Source organism: Toxotes jaculatrix, chromosome 9 (genome assembly GCF_017976425.1).
Source record: "Toxotes jaculatrix isolate fToxJac2 chromosome 9, fToxJac2.pri, whole genome shotgun sequence".
In the NCBI taxonomy this organism is placed as follows: Eukaryota; Metazoa; Chordata; class Actinopteri; family Toxotidae; genus Toxotes; species Toxotes jaculatrix.
In genome coordinates, this window is record NC_054402.1 from 15346689 (window position 1) to 15368660 (window position 21972).

Below are 21972 nucleotides of genomic sequence, written 5' to 3' on the forward strand. Positions count from 1 at the left end.
TCCCCCACCTCACCTGTCATCAACCCCCACTAAAAAGCCACTTAGAAACATACTGTATTTTCCAAACAGCTACAGCCATATATTCTCACATTTCACACTTTACAAAGCAGAGTGAAAATATTAAGTAGATAATCAAATATCCAAATATAAAACCATCTTCCATTGTCACACCAATATATAGCATCAAATTACATTCTACAGTTTTGAACGTCAGGAGAAAAACAAAACAAAACAACAAAGCTTTAAAACAGTCATGTTCATTAAAGTAATTTGCTAACTATCAAATGTACCCGAGAGTGGATAAACAGCACAAAACTTCCTTCTGAAAATGATGAATTTAAGCCATCTTTTTCACATTTGCAAGATGTTGGCACAGTTAAACAGCTTAGAAAAAATATATATTTATAATTTGGATTTTTTTCACAACAATAGCTCGTGTAGATATAGCTTCAGTTTGATCAAATTTTTGTAGTGTTTATCCACCCCAGCTAAAAAAAAAAAAAAACACAGTAGCACCTGAAATAAAAAAGATGAGAGAAAGTTGGCACTGAGTGGAGAAGCTTATGGTAACAACGCCATGATAAATCACAACTGGAGTCTGGGGATACACTGCAATTCAAGTTTTTAAATAAATAACTAATATACATTTATCATAAATTTTCATTTTAGTAATAGTTATTTTCTGCCTGGAGTGAATAAATACTTCTAAATCAATACAGAAAAAATATATTACACTCTGCACACTGAGTGTGGGGATTTCAGCTCATTCCACTTCCCTTTAATTATGTTTATGGTAACCCATCATCATTTTGCTTTTTATCAAAATGAAGCCCAAAGTAGCCGCTTCAATGAGCTGGCCTGAAGTTTTGATAAGTCTGGGTTGTTAAGAGATTGGAACACAACACAGGGCCTTAATTTATATGCAGATGAGCTGCCTTTGTCGAGAATAAGTGAAATTTGTTTCTCCGCTCTGATCATCCACCTCAGTGTCACAGAAAAACACAAAACATGTTCATTTGCTTACAAGCTTGTAAAATGTCACTAAAACTGAATTCAGTAATTAAACATGATGATTTTGATTATCTCAAGTGAGCAGTAAGAATGTAAACATCACTTCTATAGGCAACATTCATCTCCTTATTGATATTGCACTAACACTCTACTGTCAAACACTCTACTGAAAACAGAATCTCATCAGAATTTAAAGCAGGGGTAATAATTATGTTTGTGTTTGTGTCCACAGCAGTAATCCACACAGGATGATCTACGTATGAGGAATATTAAAAAAAGCACACAGCATAAAATCAAAGAAATCACCCATACTGAGGTTTCTTTGATACCCATCATGCCTTGCAAGGATACCTCTGTGCCATCTGGTGTAATCTCACAGTTCATTTTGGTTTAATCCTCTTGCCAATAGCAAGACAGGATGAGATTGTTTATCTAAATATACTTCACAAATACATAATACTGTAAATTCTGTACTTGCCTGCTCTGTATGTAAAACATTAACGCCCTGCAGACACACGCAGACCTGCTTAATGAGTTATTCCACTTTCTCATAAATCCTGAAGCCAAATAAATAAGAACACAAACTCCTCTCTCACGTCTAATCAATATAATATAGAACCTAACTCCTTATTACACAGCTTCCATCTCCTCTGCCCTGTATAACCTACACTGACTACCTAAAATCAGTCATTTTACACTACTGGCAGAGGAAACAACCGCATATTAAAACACACATGCTCTTTACTCAGTTATAAAAAGCAACATTCAAATCAGCAGCTTCGGACAAACTTACAAAAATACTGATGATTTTTAAGACATCTAGTCATCACCCACTGCTCCTCGGGTTTCATTCAACCAGCTGCAGCAAAAGTGGATTCATTCAAGCCGCCAACCCTCAGGAATTTAACATTAAGGACACTGATATGTATCTTGAAATGTTCTGTACAGTGCAATTTAGAGTCTAAATGCCATGAGTTTATCCTGAAAATGTGAGCTGTCAGGTACTTTTACAAAACAAAGTTTTGAGTCAGTCAGAACATTAGGTGTATTTTTTGTTTTGGAAATACTTCGTTCAAGCCTACAGATGTTATGCCATTCTCAACACTAATGATAGTGTCCCAATGATCAATATCAGTTCATACTGATACTTCTTTTCAATACATTTTACACATTTTTCCTATTGTTTGGATTTTATCAATACTGTTCATCAGTTTCTTCTCATTAGTGTGCGAGAAAAAGACAAAACAAAGAACAGAATTAACATAAATAACATAAATGTGAAAGGATTCACTGCTTGGCAGGTGGAGGGAAGAGGGGCTGGTTGATCTCAGCCTCAAAGTACACAACATCTTTTGATGTGTAGTTAACAATTTAGATTCTTATCCACCTAAACATCGTTATTTATTTATGTTAAAAGGTAAGAGACAAAAGTGTTCATCGTGACACGTTACTTTTTAATAATTATGTAAGAGACTGACAATCACTGTGGGCTGACAAAACAAACTTCTTCCTTTCTGCCCTGACAAGGTATACAACCATATGTCTATGTTGGTGTTTACACAGTAAACCTAAGTGTAGTGCTGTGTTCTGTATCAAATCAAACAAATAATCAGGCAGGGCTGTGGGAGAGGCTGCTCTGTCTCACTGGAGACCTCTTGAGTGTCAGCCTGATAATAACCTAAAGGTGTATGTGATCTCTCTCTGGTGATCCCTGTTTTTGATTTGCCTCCCTCCCTTCAGCTTAAGTGCACCACTGTTACAGATGGTGGAAAGCTGCTAGTGTCTTCCTCAAGAACAATTCAGCAGAGTAGCTAGCACTTATGATGAATGAGGTACTTCTTTTTCAATTCTGTCTCCCTTACCACCACACCCCCCCCAAAATTGAGCCTAACAACCCCACTGTTTTATCTGGCAAGATAAATGAGGGACAAGAGGGACTGATTAAAGCCTTATCTATTCATATTTTCATTTAAAAGGTATAAAATAAATGACCTTGAGTCTGTTTTCCTCCTATCAGCAGATAAGCATGCATGGATTAAAAGTATTTTTGGGTGCAGGGATTAACAATCCAATTCTTTAGAGTGCATTTATGAAAATAAGTGAGCCAACAGCATTTTGGGTAGACATCACGAGGAGATCATCTTCCTGGCGAGCATAAGATTTTACTCATCATCATCATGTTTTGGCTAGAATATGAAGGGAAATATCATTTTAATGGAGATCAACCCAGATTAATATGCGCGGTAGCTTTAGCTTTTTTTTTGAGATCCTTGAGGTAGGGCTTAAATGAGGAGCAATGGTATTAGTGCAGATGTCTCACAGTTTGTCAGCTTGTTTGTCCTGTCTCCATAATGATTACTATGCATTTGACATGGAAAATGTTTGAAAGTTCCAGGTTCAACTGGTGTGAAAAAAAAATCCCCTGACAACTAAAGAGATTGGATTCAAATGCAAGAACTCCTATTTCCTCAAAATGCTACAATAGATGACAGATTAATTTTCATCTCCCTGTGGTTCAGTGAGTTTACGTTGAGCTTACGAGTCAATGTCTGCATTATTTGTTAATGCCGGATATACATGATGCCTTGATTCTCTGCTAATTTAACATTTCCCTCTGTTTCATAAAATCATCATGCTGCACTTTTAACAACCTCTAACCTTTTTTAATGACTATTTGTTGTTGGTCATGTGTGTTTTCAATGTAAGATAACGTCACAGAGCTGAGCCCTTAAAGAGAATAACACAGCAGTAGATGTATGCGCTGATCCTGTCTTTTTCTGCAGAGGCAGCACACAACTGTCGAGCCTCACCCAGGGGGTTAACAACACGCAGCTGAAGTGCTGAAGCAAGCTCCCAGCATGTTATAAACAATGTCACTGACAGCAGGATATAACACAGTTCTTCTCCAGTAACATCTCAACAATAGCACTGGTTAGGTCAGCACCCAGATTAGTACAATTAGATGAGCAGATGTGAAGGTATTGATGCACAGACAGCGCTTTCAGACAGGGACCAATTATGTGCACAATTGTGACCAACAGTTCTTGTTTCATGCTGTTTTTCCACTTGTAATTTTTTATCCTATGACAATCAGAAGTCTCTGTACAGTTATCTAAGATGTTGATTGTGCGTATCAACTTAATTTTCCCCCGATTTTAACCCATTTGAGTAGTTAGCTCTCTTGCTTTGAATGGCAGAGACATACTGTAGCTTGTTTGAGGACATAAGGACAAGTTTGCTGCACACATCTTAAAAAGTAAAGAATTAATGGTAAACACAAATCATCTCCTTTCCTATGACCCTATGCCTTCGGTAGACTGGACTCTTAGATTAAAAACTGAACCATTAATAAAATCAGGAAAAAGTAGAACTACAGTGAGAAGATAACATTGCAAAAATAGGGAATTGCACCTTTGTGGTAACTAGAAATGACTAAATATCTCCCTTTCATTAAATATAGATTTAGAAAAAATGCAAAGAAAAATGTCATCTTATCCACCCACCTCCTTTTTTTTCCAGAGGGATGAAAAAGAAACAAGAATCGAAAACATTGTTTATGATTTAAGAATGTGCACCTTGTATACATATGGATAATATTGCTTTTACACTGTAAAATGTGGAATATTTAGAAAGAAAATATCCAAAACAATAGAAACAATTTTACATTTACATTTTTTTCTTTTTTTTTTTTTTTATGAAACCACATATTTACCCACAAGCTAGTAAGCTAGACCCTCCCAAACCCCTTTGGCACAATAATCATATTCATATTCATTATTATTATATTGTTGAATTACAAGACATTTGAATAGGAATGGTCACTCACACATTCAGAGTAGTAACACAGTTTCTGTAGTCGTAACATATATTGGTACTGTATGTTATAACATAGTTCAAAAACATTTTTTTTCTTTTTTTTTCACCTTTGTTGATATGTAAATAAATGTACTTTCATCTGAAACAAAACAGAACTGTCTTTGCATGCCCTTATTATTTACAGAATCACTTTGTCTGAGTTTGTTCTTGCTGGCTACTGTGGAGCAGAAATACTACACTCAAAAAAAAAAAAAAATCAGACCATGGATGGCATCTGCATCAGTCAGCCGTCACAGCAGACAAATGCATAAGCTGCAGAAAAAATGGAGATCATACACAGGCAACATTTTGAAGCACAGATTGTTGTTGTGATACCAACAGTCTAATTATCTTTGATTTAGCTTGATATACCAATCCATGTTTTATCTGCAGAAACCATTCCTCAAATAAAATGTCTAAAAATGTCTGTGTTGTGTATCACACCCTTGTAACTTCAGATGTCTTGTTTTTCCTTTACTTTGCTGAGTGTTTTCCACTGTGGAGGGAGCTGACACAATGCCAAGGCCCCATTTCTCAAAAGCATCTTAGTGAATGCATTCATCGGCACATTTTATATCCCAGTACTACTCTCGAATTCTGTTTAAGTGTTGCCACATGTAAGTACAATATTTCCATTTAAAGGCATACTTTTTCACCCAAATCTTAAATCATTAGATATTTTAGGTTTTTCAGTCTCCTGCAAGTTCAGTTCTGTTTACTCATCTAAACATTCATTTATGACTGGAATATCAGGTGTATGACCTGAATTTGAACTTTATGCGAGTATCAGACAGTAAATCTCACCATATAAACCGACAAATCCTACAAAGAGCATTTACATACTACTAACTGGCTTTGCCAAATACCTATGAGAGAAAATGTAATTCCCATCTAGATTACATTCACTTCCAACCTTTTTCCCAATCCAGGAAGTATGACATTTTGGATTAGTGTCATGAGACCAGACCAGTAGACTGACATTTTGGCAATTCTGATTCGGATTTGCTTTCTTGCCGAGAGTGAGATGAAGATTGATGCCACTCTGTCCATTCAATATGAAGCCACAGGCAGAAGCCGGTAAGCTTAGCATAAACACTGGAAACAGGTGAAAACAGCTAGCCTGGCTCTGTCTAAAAGTTGGATTGTAAGGCTCAGTAATTAACAGACCAGACCAGAAACTTCAGATAGTCACCTGACAGATATGCAAGTGGTATCCACCTTCTCGTCTAGCTCTCGGCAAGTAAGCTTGTAGCAAGCAAGTTCCTGAAAATTGCAGAATTATTCCTTTAAGTCAGTAGAATGTGAAGAATTTTTGGGGTAATTTTCATGTGTGCCTCTTTCTGTTTGGTTAAACTGGATGTCAGTCATTGTCCTCTACCAGGTTGGTCTTGTGAGAATAACAGTAGTGTAGCATCAATCTTATCTGAACCTCTCAGAAATATCCAAAAAGCCCATCTGAAGCTTGATTTTAATTTGTGAACCTCTTTTGGTGTTCTGCCCCTCTTTGTCTGAAAAGAGTGGAGATGCTTAAAAGGGTCGTAGCGCCGGTGCAACAGATGACCCTGGTAGAGGCTGAGGATCAATCTGTGCCCGCTAAGATTAGAGCTGATTGTGATTCCAATTAATCCCATTCAAAGCACTGTCTCTGATGAAACAGAGTGGCACTTGTGCCCCGCTGACAAACTGTACAAAGAAAAGGTCATGACTGGGATCCAGCTAAGCCTTAGATTATGCTCTGTTAAATGTCACACACTAACAACAGGCTTTGAGGTCAGATTTCTTCCAGCAATCCACCTCGACAAAATTTAATGATTTTTATCTTTATGGTAAAACGAGGCCCGGGTTTGTCAATCCCTCTTCTCCCTCTTTCTCAAGTCACGGACAGAGAGGTACAAAAGGTTTGGTCCCAACAGCTTCAGGAATCATGTAGAAAATATACATTCAAAATTCTGAAGAAAACAAACTGGAAAAGTAGAAAATACCGACATACTGGCAGGATAAAAGAAAGCAGCAAGAGAAAGAGGGACTGAGGAAAAGAAAACTGCGTGGAGGAAACAGATTGTAGAGCTGAATGAATCAAAAGATGCTTTTGTGAGAAAGTTGTTCAGAGTAACATACAGCCCAGTATGTTAACACAATGCACTTTTGTCAGAAGCTTGTTGGATTTTATCATCAAAGAAAAATCCATAACCTCTCAAATATTTACAGTGTTTTTCCCTTACATTGTATTTGTTTGTGTGTGCTCACACTAATGTGTTTGAGCGTGCGTGTGTGTGTATGAATAGATGTGCCCTTGATAACCTCTGTTTAGCCCGCACAGGCGTCAGGAGTGTTACCTCTTCAATAGTCTTCGCTGTCATGTTGCCATTATCTCTCATAAACTAAGACACAGCAAAAACACACTCGTGCACACAAACACACACACACACACACATTCACAGTCTCTAATTAGTTGACAGCCGTGTTACCTTAAGGCCACTACCCAATCCTAAATGACACATTGCTCTAGACCCTTTGAGAACGATTTCTGGCTTAAAGACACCAAAAGACTGCAGAGTTATAGTGGCCATTTTTTGCAGTTTATCATGCTTCACCCGTGAGAGACAGCACTAAGAAAATACGACATTGGAAAGCGTCTCATACTTGCATCTCACCGCAAACATGTAAACACAAACACATCTTGGTGCATTCACCAACCAGCCCTCTGTGATTCCTTTACTTCAGGTTTTTACTCCATGAAGGGATGAATGTATTTCAGTCAATCCATCCTTCTTTCTCGCTGTGACCTGTGGTTTTGAGTGCTCCTCTTCACTTCCACGTTTTTTTTTTCCACTTGTTATCTCTGCCTCACAGTGAGGACGAACTCTGGCTGTAGTTTCTGAGTGTGAGTCTGCTGTACCTGGGTGAAGGGGGAGAGGGGGGAGGATGGGAGGGGACTGGGGGCAGACACAGATCTGTCTCTGAGACAGGTGAGCCACTGCTGGACGCCAGAGAGTCGCGGAAAGGCGACGGAGGAGTCAAAGCAATAAGCTCCTCTTCCAACTCCACCCTCCTCAGGGGAGAGTCGGTGAGGCAGGAGCCCAGACCTCCTCGCATGGGCGAGAGAGAGGGGGAGGTCTGGGGGTGAGGAGGCGGCAGTGGGTAAGGTGAGTGAGGGATAGGGTGAACGAGGCAGCCGCCCCGGCCACCCAAGCTGGACTCGACAGGTGGGAGGGGCTGGACATCAGCGTAGGTGGTGAGTGTCGGGGGCATCTGGAGCTCACAGGGTAACAGGTACGGGTCGGTGGGGTGAGGAGAAGGAGGTGTGTGTTTGTGTGTGTGCGAGTGGGTCGGAGAGGACGAGAGCATCATGCTGTTGAGCTCAGTGATGTTGGCGGTGAAGCGGTTCACCACACAGCTGATCTGGTCCATCAGCGAAGTCTGGGCCTCTCCCGGGTGATCGTCCACGGCAACCAAGCGACCATCGCTCCCAACGACAACAGAGCCACTGCTGGCAGGACCACAACTGCTGCTGCTTCCGCCGCTGCAAATGCTGCTCGGGTACTTAGGAACACTGGTCATCTGAGGCTCCTCCCCTAGACCTGCCCCCAGCCTCTGGCTGACCGTACTGATTGGCGAAGGTGTCTGAGGCCTGTAAGTGATCGAGTAGTGCTCTTCTGCCTCCGAGAGCTCGTACAGGGTTTTATCTGTGCCAGTGTCAGGATGAGTGGGCAGGGAGGACATGGACGGGAGGGAGGGCAGAGGAACATGTGGGGGAAGGTCACCCCCTCCACAGTAACGTTCTTCAGAGGTTTTGGAGAAGGGCTTGATGACAGCAGTCTGATTATTCTCCTTCTTCTTGATGTGGAAGGACAGCCGCTGCCACAGGTGGTTGCCACGTGAACTGCTGCGCTCTGTCTGTGCCCAAGACACTGATTTACCGTTGGAGCTGGAGAACAGGAAGGAAGTGGCAGGAACGAGAGAGAGAAGAAAGAAAGGGTTGTTTTTAGTGCTTGGAGGTAGATTTACCACGTTCAGCTAATTAGTATTTTATCAGTTTTGTTTTGTCAGTTAGGAGTGGAAAAACAAAATGATTTTTTTTTTGAGTAAAACAGTCTACATTCCTGATTTAAGATTGTATAAATGAGAAGGTATAACACTTTTATTTCTTTGTTTTTAATTTAGACAGATCACAAAATGGATTTTTGATTTGCCTGGTTGTGTTTAATGTCGTCTTTAAGTGCAGATTTTAGTTTGGTAAGAGACTGTCTTCAATGATGAAGAAGCACTGAATATTATATTATAAACATTTCTTTCACTTTGTCCATCTGCAGAGTACTTCCTGGCTGGCAACTGAACTGTGGGTGTTATAAATATACTGAACATTATTTGCTCTTTCTTTCAAATAAAATATATGCTAGTTTTTGTTAATATTCTACTCGGTGGATGTGTTTGCAGTCCTAATTTTGTATCACATCATGACATTTCAAATGCAGATGAGATATTTCTAAAATTATACTTTCATACTTGTTTCCATAATTAATGTGAATTTATTGTACTGTTGATTATCGTTACAAGTCTATCCTGATAGCAATAATCTCCTTGTTTATTAATGTATTCAATATTTTTTTCCATAAAATACTAATGTTTGCAAAACAAAGAAACATATTTTGTAGTGCCAATCTAAAAGCAGTAGTTAGTCAATTAGCATTTTGAACCAAAAAGGGCAACAAAATGCACAAACAGAAACAAAACTGCACAGTAACAAAACCACACACAGCAAAAACATTACATAAACTGTGCCTGCTCTGTATTAGTTCCAATTCATTATCCTAGATGAGTAATGTAATTTAACAGATACAAACATATTCAAATGGAGCCTTGACTCAACCACAGAAAATCAGTTGGACTTCACTTGCTGATTAATTTCATTACAATTAATTTTCTGTTCTATTTTTTCCCACCAGTATGTTCTTCATTTTTCTTTGTCAGGTTCTCTCTTCCTCTCTCTATTTCTACTTCTATCTTGCAGTTTTTTTCCCCACTTTAATCTGCTTCACATCAGTCATAGCACTCTGTCCCCACCCCCCCTTCTTCGTCTCGTCCTTTTGTCAGGTTAATTAGTGTGATTAATCTATAGTGGAACTTCTGATTAAACCTCACACCACTGTGGCTGGGGGGGGTGAGAAGAATTCAAATCACTCTGGAAACACACACATACACACACGCACACATATCCATATTCTACTTATGTCAACCTGCACCTACACATGCACAGTGATTCTACTCATTTGATCCCATAGGTGGAGTCTCTTACAGGAGGCTTTGAAGAGAGGTAGGACCTGCTACTAGCTGAAACACATGTTGCACATTCTAAAGGAGAACTTGACTGATCTGATCTCACGTGTATCGTATCCAGCTCTGAGGAGGATTTTAATGACTGGTGAAGGTAAACAAAGCAGTCTTCAGCAGTTCAAACATTTGGTTCAAACATGAGTCAAATATGACTTTCTTCTAAATATTTCTCCTTTTGCCCCGTGGTCTGCCGGTTTCATGTCTGTCTGCGTCTGTTCAGACTACACAATGACAGCATCTCAAAGGCAACAGCTTCCAGCGCTGCACTGAGGAGATAGACAGCCCTGCCAATTACCACCACCCACAGGGGAAGATAGGACCAAAAGAGATGGAGAGGGGAAGAGAGGAATAAAAGGAAACGAAGATGGAAACACTCCTGACATTTCTCATAAGAGCGTGATTGAAATCTTGCTTGCCAAGCGGGGTGAGATGGAGTAACCTGCTGACAGATGAAAATGTGTTCTTGTCTTTTTTCTCCCTTTTCATTCCGGGCAAGTGGCTGTGCGTCACTCCCTTTGTGTCCTTTGATCAGTTCCTTGTCACAGTAGATGACTTGTGGATGGCCTTAAGCTGGGCGTGACGGCTATTATGTCTCTCCTTTTCACACTGTTCCTTTAGCATCTTCTTCTCTTTCTTATCCATCACTTCTGCACTTCGTCTCTCTGTCCATTCCCTGCATTCATTTTTTTTCTCTCTCAGTTTTCTCCCCAACCCTCCCTTCCTCAGTTCATTCCTGTCTCTCTCCTTTGCCATGTCTCCATTAGGCAATTGTCTGCAGTTCATGTTAGGGTCAGAAGAACAGTCAGGCAGACTCAGGGGAGTTCAGAGAATCAATCTCATAGAGAGCTCAAACACACACACACGCACACACACACACACCACAAATAGTCTCAGAGTGGGGCCATTACAGAAATGGTGCCTTGGACTGTAACTGAGGAGTAACCTGGCATTAACCTAGCCAAGAAATCTCTAGTGTACACACACACACACAAAGATGTACCTGAGTGTCTCTCCAGTGGAGCCTCTGCGTTTCCACAGGTTAACCAGACTAGAAGAACGACTGGCAGCTGAGGACGATTTGCCGTCGCCCACGTGCATGCGCACCACTGTGCTAGTGGTAAAGGCACTGCGCACGTTACGCTCTGGTTTGGCTAAAATGATGTACACCTGATACAAAATAAAACACAAAATATGTTAATTAACCATGACTAAACAACTTTTAAAAAAGAGGACAGCTTAATTGAATCATGTTTAGAGAGAGCAAAGACCGACAGCACTGTGTCAGTGTCTGGAGACACTTGGTTGCTGTCTGTCTACACAAAACTGTCTTTTAATAAATGTACTTTTTAGAGGAGTGATAAAGGCTTTTATGTCTTTTAAATGTAGAACTCTAATAAAAACACAATTCTCAGAAGAGGCAGCGGCTAATTGTTTTTATTGATTGCATTTCTTTTGAAGCTCCACAGGAATATCTAGCTATTAGTGCGTAAGTAGGACAAACCATGATACGTGATCATATTTTAAATGGGCTTTTCACTTCAGTACAGGCATGTGGTGAAAATTTAATTTCAAGTTTCTAATTATTCATTCAAAAACTTAACTTTCCCCACTCACTTTCAATTGCAGGTTACTGTTTACTGGGAGCTCTGTCTGTGAACTACTACTGTCAATAGTCACAAGCATTAAGTATGTTGGGGTCCATGTCCACACCTAAACAAACTGTGCTGTGTTGTGGGCAAAATATGACGGAAAAGAAGTAAACATATACAGTGAAACACACTGGCTGGCTGCATGGTTAAGTCCGTGTCAACACTGAGAATTGACTGGTGATGTGGCATGAAGTATCAGTACTGTTGCCATGGTTACCTGCAGGCTAATATACCTTGTGCACTGATTTAGAAAGACTGTAGCCACAGTATGTTTGAGGTTTCCCCATGGAATCACAAAAAAATGATCTGCGGTGACTTTAAGCAGGGAGAAAACATATAGATCGAAGCAGTGAAGGAGTGAGAAGCAGAAACTGTGGATTTTTGTTTTTGTTTTTTTTTAACTTCAGCCTTACCTTGGGTACGAACATGCAGCACAGAGCCACAGTGGCACTGAGGCTGACGCTGAAGCACATGGTGATAATTTTGTAGTTGGAACCAAAGTAGATGGGTACAAAGGCCAGCCAGATAATACAGGTGGTGTACATGGTGAAGGCAATGTACTTAGCCTCATTGAAATTAGCTGGGACGTTGCGGGTCTTGGAGAAAAAGAAAGAGAGAGAGACAAAGTGTTGAATTGGTGTTAAATTGTTCTGTGTAAACTGCCTTTAAAATTTACAGAAGCAGACTAAACACTGATAACAAACTGCTTTTGCGCTACAGTTATATTTTTGATGTCAACCTCACCATTATGTGAAACATGGTGTCACAACCCTGCACCACCAGAGTTTTATTGGTTTGCTGCGTTGCTGTGTTCATAAACACAGTCAATTTATTTGCTTGAAGTGCAGTGCATTTCAGCTTTTGTCTCTTTTTACCATTCTGCTCTCACACTCTACAGAAAATGGATGGCTGCGGGCCACCCATAATCAAACACTGACTTTTTAATGTGTTTGTTGTAATAAAATTTCATTTACTGCTGTTGAAAGGTTGTAGAGCAGCAATGCATAAACAGTGGTCTCATCATTGCTTTTCACATGATGACTTTTCTCACATATAGCAGCTGTTGTGGTAAGAGAGGTACTGTGTACATACTACAAATTGGACATTTATTATGAATACACATATTTACAGACATAACAATCTATGGCTCCTACTATAGGTGTCCTAGGAACTTTAAAGCGCTAATGTACAGTAAATACAAACAAACACTTCATCTAGTACCTTGAAGGCATAGAAGGTGCAGCTGAGGATGAGCAGGCCGTTGTACCCCAGCGGAGCGACCACACCCAGGTTAGTGGTGTAGCAAATGAGGTTGACCTGGCGGATGCTGGGGTAGTCATGGATCACCTGTAGAAACAGGAGGGAACACGACATGCCATTGATACAACAGCTAAGAAAAGTGGGTATTCTGGCAAATGTGTGTGTGACAACAGAGGCATTTAAAAAAAAAAAAAAAGGAGGCCGGGGAAGCAGTACAAATTAACAAACTGACATTTTTATTCATTACACTGGCAGCTTCAAATGCCCAGTGTTTTAAGTCTGCTGCCAGAGAATTGAATACTAACACAGTCTTAAAGTGGGCTCGTTTAGCTGCCACTGAAAACCATAATGTTTTGGATAAAGACAACAAAAATAGTGTAGCAGGGCGTCTGTTGATCTGCTCATTAATTTACTACTGCATGTGTCAAATGGTCTTAAAAACATCAGTGATATAATAGAAACAGACTCTTGGAAATTAAGGGCCTCATTATACTGTAACTTCATTTTTTTCCCCAAATCAACTCATTCTTCATTAAATCTCTGTTAATTTGTCTGCTCTTAAGTCTGTCTCAATGACCTACCCTCCCACTCACAATGAGAAACAGACACGGAGACATACTACTTACATCAGGTGGCTCCATGAGGAAGAGAGCCACGATGATGCCCAGCTGCAGCAGAATGAGGAGGAAGGCAATGATGAGCTGAGCGCAGGCAGACATGAAGCGAGGTTTCTTTGTACAGATTTTCTTCTTGCTGCCTGCCAGGATCCGAGCGATGCGGTTCGTCTGGGGTCAGATCGCAAACACCATCAGGACATTTTAATAAACTCTATACTGAACATACTGTATCTTTATTCTGGCAATCTTCTTTCTGTGCCTCCACACTGCTGCCACTGTCTTTATACAGAGACATATTAGTAAGAAACACTTTAATTGAATATTGCAGTTTCCTGCAACCTCCCTGTTAGTCAGCACTCATTCCCAAAATCCCATAGGACAGGTGGAGGACAGACCTATGCTCTGGCTTCTAATTTTATGTTACCCATATCCCCTCAGTCTAACAAATATAAAATGGATTTTAATCTGATGTATCAGGGGACTGTTTTTTTTTCTGGTTTCTTTCTCATTCAGTCCACAGCTTTGCTTCCACCCACAGATGTATCCTTTAGGCCTACACCTCTCGCAGTTGCTGCAGCCTGTTTCTCATAATTATTTCACAAACTCTTAATTCAGTCCTTACCTTGGTGACAAGCGCTGAGTAGCTCATGGCAGGTGACAGGCCTATTCCCAGTCGTTGGAGGTAGCAGTGGATGACATGGGGTTTGGCTATGAGGCTGAAGGTACACAGGTAACCCAGGCAGATCCCTGCCAGTATTATGTAGCACAGCTCCCTACTGGAAGATTTCACTACTGGGGTGTCTCGAAACCTGAATCAAGACACATTCAGACAAATAAATGATGTTCAGAAACACAAACACGGAAGTGAGGACAGACATTCGGTATGTATCCAATAATTTAAACACACACAGAAATATACACACAAAGTGGGTACATATGGTGCATATCTCTGTCTACTCTACAGTTCTCATCAGTTTCTCATCATCGGTTTCTGAGGTTAGAGATTCATTACCTGATGAAGACAGCAGTGACAAAGAACGTAGCCATTAGACCAAGGCAGGCAAAGACCACAGCAGCTATGGGTTCAGGGTCTCCCCACCGCAGGTACTCAACTGGTATGGGGTCACAGCCTGAAGATATGGGGATGCATTTTTTGAAACAAAATTAATCAAGAACTTTGATGTGTGTGAAGGATAGAAACTGGACGGTACAGAGTGAACTTCAGTTAAGTCTTCCCTACTTTTGTTGAGGTGGAACATCAGTGTAAAGTACATGTCTAGCAACCTACGCAGGTCAGGATCTGCACGTTGGACCTGTACATGTGCAGGTGGGGATGTCTCTGATCAGCAGTGCCTGCAGCTGGTCCTCAAGTCAAGGTTTTTCTCTAACACACCTCTGCTATTTTGCACCCTACTTTTGTCCCTGCAGTACATTTTGTACTGTGTTGTCCACTCTGTCTTCTTCCTCCCCTTCTTCTTCATTCCCCCTGTCATTCAATCTTGATCTCTGTTTCCTGTCGCCCTCTTTTTCTTTATAGTACTCATCAATCACTCTGTCCCTCTCTTTCCCCCCCTAACATCTCCCCTATGTCTCTTCATCCTCAACCCTCCCACCTTTCTCCCTAATTCTCTCCCTCCTGTCCTCCCTCCATCTCTGTCTCCCTCCCAGGCAAGAGATAAAGTGTCATTAATTAAAGGGACAGTTGTAATTATGATCCATCTTAACGCTTGATGAAATTATCCGGCTGGTTGATCTGGACATACCGGAGAAGCAGGGGCGCACGTAGACGCTTCCTAAAAACTTTTATCATTGTGACTTTCTTGTTTTCTTTGTCCTCCTTTATCACTTTCTTCTCCGTCTTGCTTTCTTTTCTTCCCTCTCTCTCTCTAATTTGCTCTCTCTCTCTCAGACACACAAAACACTGTTTGTACAGAGCTACACAAGAGTCGTTAAAAAGGACTTAGGTAATTTAATGACTTTGCCTTTAACACGGTCAATAAAGTTTATTAAATCAGTGATGTGGTTAGGTGTGAGGGCTTCAACAACAGCCTAATTGCTGTATGGAGGCCAAAGGGACTGTAACAAAATAAGTCAGGCAGAAGCATTCTGCAGAGGATGTGGCCCACCTGTAGGCTTATGTCACTGAAAAGCTCAAAGTGACATATCAGTTAAAACTTGATAAAATTTATACAAATCTTGAGCTAAATTAGTGTGAGTTATTGAAAATCATACAGTGTGTGTAAACACAATAATCAGACAAGTGCTTCTGTTACTGTGTCTAGAAATTAGGGGTGAGGACCACCTACCAGTGAAAATGTACGATGGGAGGAAAATAAGGAACTTGCAGAGAATTTAGCTCCAATTAATCCTGCCCACATAAATCTAGATGTTGGGGCTGAAAATCCCAGATCAGTGTTGTTCTCAGAGCGGTCTAAAAGCACCGGCTAGGTCGGCAAATTAACACTTAATGAGTTTACAGAACCTGCAGGAGATTGTGTCGTGTTTGACCCTAAGCCACACGGGTGCATTAAGGGGAGGCGGACCATTCGAGGGGTTCAGTCGATAGAAAGTTTTGAGGAAAACTCCTTCAAACATTCTTAGACTCAGACTCTGGAACTTTACCCATCAGTGGAGAGGCTCAAATCCCAAAGCTAATCCTCCCTTTTCCTCTTTTTTTGCTCCGTTCACTCTTCCTGGTTGCCTTTTCTGTCAGAGGCTCTATTCATCTCCATCTCTCCCTTCCTCTCTCTTTTCAAACTCACTTTCACCATGTCTTTATGCTTCCAAGTCACTTTTCACTTACTATCTTTTTCTTGTTTTAGCTCTATAGCTGTCTCCTAAACTCTCCCATTGCTTTCTAAGGTTTTCACACCCGCTTTACCTCCGGTCCCTGCCAGCTGAGACCTCACTCTATCTCCTCTATTCCCGCTGCCTCTTTATCTCTCCCTCTTTTCATCTCTCACACTCTTTCTCTCCTTTCTTTTGGCCTGAGGGAGAGAAATCAAAATGTCTGCTGGAGGAACAGGGCAAGCAGTTTGTTTACACCTCATTATTGCTGTTTCCATATAGCCCCACTGGGGGACATGCGGCACTTATTGTTGATGTAATGAGTCACATACACATACTCGCACACATGAACATGCAGAGACAAACACACACAAATGTGCACATGGGTAACCCCAGTCATGCTTTCAATCCTTTATCTCCCTTGTTTTTCACTGTCAACTTTCTCTTTCTCATTTTCTCACTGCTTTGCTCCGCGTTTTAGTTTCAGGATGCTTCTGTCTCTGGCAGAGAAGCTCAATCTGAATTTTCAGCAGGGCTGGATTCATGTTTTAATCATTGGGCTTGGTGAGGAGCTAGCGAGCATTATAATGAGCAGCTGAAAGCATAACAAGGCAATATCAACCAACCGCTTCGGACGCAATGGAGGGGAAATAAATTTTCATTGCAACTGAAATGTATTTGCATTGAAAGCTGCTCTTGATGCAAAATAATTAAAACATTGGTGACCATGTTGGTAACAAATTAAAGGGATGGGAGAGAGGGAATGGAAGGGAGGGAAGAGGAGGGGAGGAGAGGCAAAGAGAAGGGAGAGGTGATATGAAGGGATGGTCTCTCAGTTTCTCTCTCTACTGTAACCACCACAGGACTAACCGTATAATAATAATAATATTGTATCAGGGAAAACACAACTATCTTCATTCCAATAAGAATCCTTTATCCCATGACACTACACACATACACACAAACACACACAAACACACACACACACACACACATGTGTGCATTTTCTGTCATGTAGCATCACTACCACCACACATGCAAGAGCATTGTCAAATCGTGTAGTTCCATGTGCTCATTGCAGTTAAAGGTTAACAATAAATGTGCAGGCACATACATGAAACACACAAACATACAGAGACTGACCTGTGAGGTCATCAGTAGGCCAGGAGCCCAGTTCACAGGCTCGACAGGTGTACTCGTCGAACACAAACTCATTTTCTTTACAGGGAGTGCACGTCCAGCAGCAACTCACCTCACCTTTACGGATCACCTGGAAGGGGCAGAGTGTACACTGTCTGTGTTTGCGTGCACCTTTGTGTACAAGCTCACAGCGAGCTGAGAAAAATTCAGAATGAAAATATCCAATGAACCCATCTCATTCAGAATTTAACTGCATTTCTAATTAATTTAAAAGAGGCAGTGAAAATGTATAATGTTTTACACAGATGAAAATGTGTCATGTACATTAGACGCCGCAACTGCTTTGTATTTTGTTGATGGTAGAGTGATTTGTTCACTTTATTCAATATTACCTCTAATAACCTTTTGAATGATCACTTAGTAAACAGCTTGTAAACCAGTCACTTTGTATATTTTATACCACATGTAAACACTTGACCAATACCTCATATAACAAGTCATCTTTTAGTCTTACTCACCTTTATCTGTCCTTTGTCGCAGGGTTCACTGCAGACTGACTTGATGATTGCGTCTTTGTTGGGCCAGATTTCATCATCATCTATCTTCAAGCCCCTGTTGTCCCAGCTGCCAACGTTAATGTAGTCATAATAGTCCTTCCCCATCTTTTTGAAGTTCATGATTTCATACCTATACGTAAGAGGCACACATACATGAAAACGCATAAACACAGGCACTTCTTGTCTATCGCCTTTGCAATCCAAAAGGCCACGGGAAAAAAAAGATGTCATCTCTGTTCAGTTACAGCACTCGCCTGCCAGGAGAGTCTCCATTCTCATCAAATAAGATTCCCTCCCCTGACACGCCTGTGAAGTTGGTTTTCATCAGGAAGTCCAGCAGTGTAGCACCATCTATAGGTCGCATGGCATCACATAGGCCCTTAAAATACACCAACAGTCATGTCATATAAAACAAAAACACCCTGACCGACAGCTTAAGAAACACAACTTTCGAAATGGTGGTCAATGATCATCCATGTTGATAAAATCCTTCAGTTAAACCTCAGCTTGGTGACAGTAAAGAATACTCAAAATATGGCAGCAATACCCTTCTTTTTGTCCCTGCATTCCCAGTCTCCACCCCTTCATCTCCCTCCTTTATCTTCTTCAGTCCCTGCATGCCTCCATTCATCCATCAAAGCAGTACCTACCTGATAGCCTGGGCAGAGTGCCCGTTGCATGTTATGCAGGCCATATGCCATTGAGTAGATGGCATTAATGACAAACCCCATCTTGGTGTCCTGTGCATACTGCTGCCGAAGCGACTCTCGCTCTGCAGAGGTGGGCGGTTAGAGTCGGGAGGGCAGGAGAAAAAGAAAGAGAAAAGGCAGGTATATCAGTGCAACTCTTAATTTCACGTTACCCTTCTAATTTTATGAAACTAAATGTGATTTCTTTCTCCCCCCAGCACCAAAGACCAGTCTCTTTCCTCTCCTTTCATTGCATCGCATTTCTTTCTGTCTCTTCCTGTGTCTTGTTCATTTGTATTTCATGTCCCACTTCATTAGAATACATGAGACATGACTTCCTTTGATGCAGCTCTCAGTTTTGCCTATGAATGGAGGGAATGAAACAGAGGAGGGGGGGTACAAAGAAATAAAGGGAGGGTGCACTCACAGCCACAAGGGATATCTTCAGATGAACCGGAAAGCTGTGTGTATCCATATGGTATGTCTGTAGGTGTGTGGGTGTGTGTTCAGCCCGTCTGTTTGTATGTTATGTGAGTGCATGTTATTTGCATTAATACTGGCCGTTATGAAAGCCCGTCAATAAAAGCAGATTGATACTGTAGCCTGTTCTGTTGACCCAAAACAATACAGCCTCTCTCTCTCTCTCTCTCTCTTCTCTTCCTCTGTACTCCAGATGGCCGTGGTCAACACAAAAACACAGTACAGCTGTAACGCTGAGGTAAATGAGAAAATTTCAGGTCTTATCGCAATATGTCTCAAAGGACTACACAATATATAACACTGCTTTGATTGCCATTGTAATATCTTTTTGTCTCTGTACTCACTGCTACAGGTGCGGTTGTACTTGTTGTTCTCCTGTGGGTGGCCTTTGAGGCGACAGTGAAAACGATGCTGCCAGAACTCTGTAAACCAGGGGTTCCTGTGGTTATTTTCAGGACGAAGCTTAAGGTAGTAATCATCAAACCATTTCACATCAGCCGACTGGAGCTTGATGGTAATACCGCCGGCAGCTTCCTTAACGTAACCGTCTGTCACGTCATACCTGTCTGCCCATCCATCACTGCACAAAAGACACAAGGAAAGACAAGCAGAAAAGTTTAGCAAACTTTTAGCAAACACGATATCCTTAGTTTGTATGTGAGAACGAAAATACATGCTCCGCTGTTTCACAACCAAAAACAAAATTGCATCATTTCCTCTGAATATGTGATGGAGTCATTTGATCATTCCAAAATACTTCTGCTGATTATGCTGCACAGGCTGTTGGCGGAAATTAATTGGACATTTTATTCTCTTTAAACGTCAATAACCAGGGAGAAGACTGAGATAGAAGTATATGGGCCAATTTTCTGTGTCTTCTAGGACGAAGAAACACAAGAAAGTTGGGCTGCTGGAAATATAGAGAGGAATTCCTTGATTGGGGCTGTGATGAACAACGAAAGGTAATAAGTATTTTGGTTTAGTTTTTCCATTAATGTGTTAATCTAAATGATATGACACCAACTCTGTGATCCACCAATGCATGGTTGGCAATGGACTTGGATCTCGCTCCCATCCGCACCTCAAGTAAGTCCAACTCACCAAGGTTCAGGTGAGACCTGCATCCCTTCTCTGTTGTCGGCAAAATTAAATGTTTGGGTTGACAGGTGAAGCACAGGGGCACCAAGATGTCACCATAACAAATAAAAACCCCATTTCACACACACACACCTGTATCACAAATGCACACACACATACACTGATGAAGACCTTTACGTGGTGAGTGCTCCAGTTTCCTTGCAGAAAGGGACAAACAAAGAGAATGAGGAACAGAAAGGCGGAAAAGGGGAGCGAGAGAGAGGAGCAGAAATAGCAAATCAGGGAGAAACACGGTGAAAGGAGGCATAAACAGAATAATAAGAAGAGTCAGAGGACATGTGGGAGGGAGCTCTTACATCATTATGGGCAATGTCCAAAATTCATCATATCGCTGACAAATAGGCATAAACACTATGCACAGACATACGCACACACATACACCAGCTGGGTGCTGAGATGATCTGGGTCAAATGGAGTATTTTGGCTGCAGCTCAGCAGCCATGCCCCGTCAGACACCACCAAGACGAATATAACCGCCTCACAATACACACACACACACACACACACACACACACACACACACACACACACACACACACACACACACACACACGCACATGCACACACACACACAAACAAACTGTGGAGACGTATCGCTGTAGTTAGCATTTTTTGGAGAAGATTTGGGTTTGCTGCTCCTCAAGGAAGCACAGATGGCACAGTGAGTGTGTGTGTGTGTGTGTGTGTGTGTGTGTGTGTGTGTGTGTGTGTGTGTGCGTGTGTGTGTGGTGTGTGTGGTGTGTGTGTGTGTGTGTGTGTGTGAAAGAGAGAGATAAAGAGAGGAAGGGAAAGAGAGAGAAGTGGATGTGAATGACAAATCTTCTCTCCTTTCACAACGACTGCCAACATGGCCTCAAGCAAGACAACGATTCCTCAGTTCTTCCTTTGGAAATTTTCATTTTCTTTCTCTTTCTTCTTTTCCCTCTCTCTCTCTCTCTCTGCCGTCTTTCTCTCTCTGAGCCTCCAGAGAACAAAACTCATTTTCTCCTACAGCAGTCTTTCTAGCCTCAGTTTGATTGGAGATCCAGAGTGTTTGTGTGCACGCGTGTGTGTGTGTGTGCATGTGTAAACTGCCTTCTCTGTCTGCCACCATTTGTGTCTCTCTAACTGTCCCTCTTTTTCCCCTTTCTCTCTTTCTGCCGTTCTTCCTGTCACCCTCTGCCTCTGAGCTGCAGTCATAAATCACAGCTATCCATTATATGTCAGGCCATGCCTGTAAACATCCAGGTAAGTGCGGGTAAGTATGTAATGTGTGTAAATGGTGTGAACTGGTTGGGAGGTGATGGGGAAGGTGAGCAGCGGTTCTGTCACCAGTGTTTGTTTGGCATGTTATTCTAGATGAGTCATGAAATCTGACAAAAAAAAAAGTGTTTATAGCAAAATATATATTTCTGATTTCTTTAGGTCATAAGGACATGGAGTGCATGGATCTGAA

The 21972-nt window shown here is 41.3% G+C and overlaps 1 protein-coding gene across 1 annotated transcript in view; it reads right to left on the reverse strand.

Moving 5' to 3' along the window:
• Nucleotides 1-7713: 7713 nt before the first annotated feature.
• grm5b (glutamate receptor, metabotropic 5b) overlaps nucleotides 7714-21972 on the reverse strand; it is a 52572-nt gene continuing 38313 nt past the window's right edge. Inside the window, exons 6-17 of the mRNA XM_041045939.1 lie at nucleotides 19724-19959; nucleotides 18861-18982; nucleotides 18465-18589; nucleotides 18172-18340; nucleotides 17657-17783; nucleotides 14739-14856; nucleotides 14349-14535; nucleotides 13736-13894; nucleotides 13071-13196; nucleotides 12263-12445; nucleotides 11201-11367; nucleotides 7714-8794 (exon numbers count right to left, since the gene is read on the reverse strand). Of these exons, the coding sequence (XP_040901873.1) occupies nucleotides 7714-8794; nucleotides 11201-11367; nucleotides 12263-12445; nucleotides 13071-13196; nucleotides 13736-13894; nucleotides 14349-14535; nucleotides 14739-14856; nucleotides 17657-17783; nucleotides 18172-18340; nucleotides 18465-18589; nucleotides 18861-18982; nucleotides 19724-19959 (2800 nt within the window). The remainder of the gene's footprint in view (nucleotides 8795-11200; nucleotides 11368-12262; nucleotides 12446-13070; nucleotides 13197-13735; nucleotides 13895-14348; nucleotides 14536-14738; nucleotides 14857-17656; nucleotides 17784-18171; nucleotides 18341-18464; nucleotides 18590-18860; nucleotides 18983-19723; nucleotides 19960-21972) is intronic.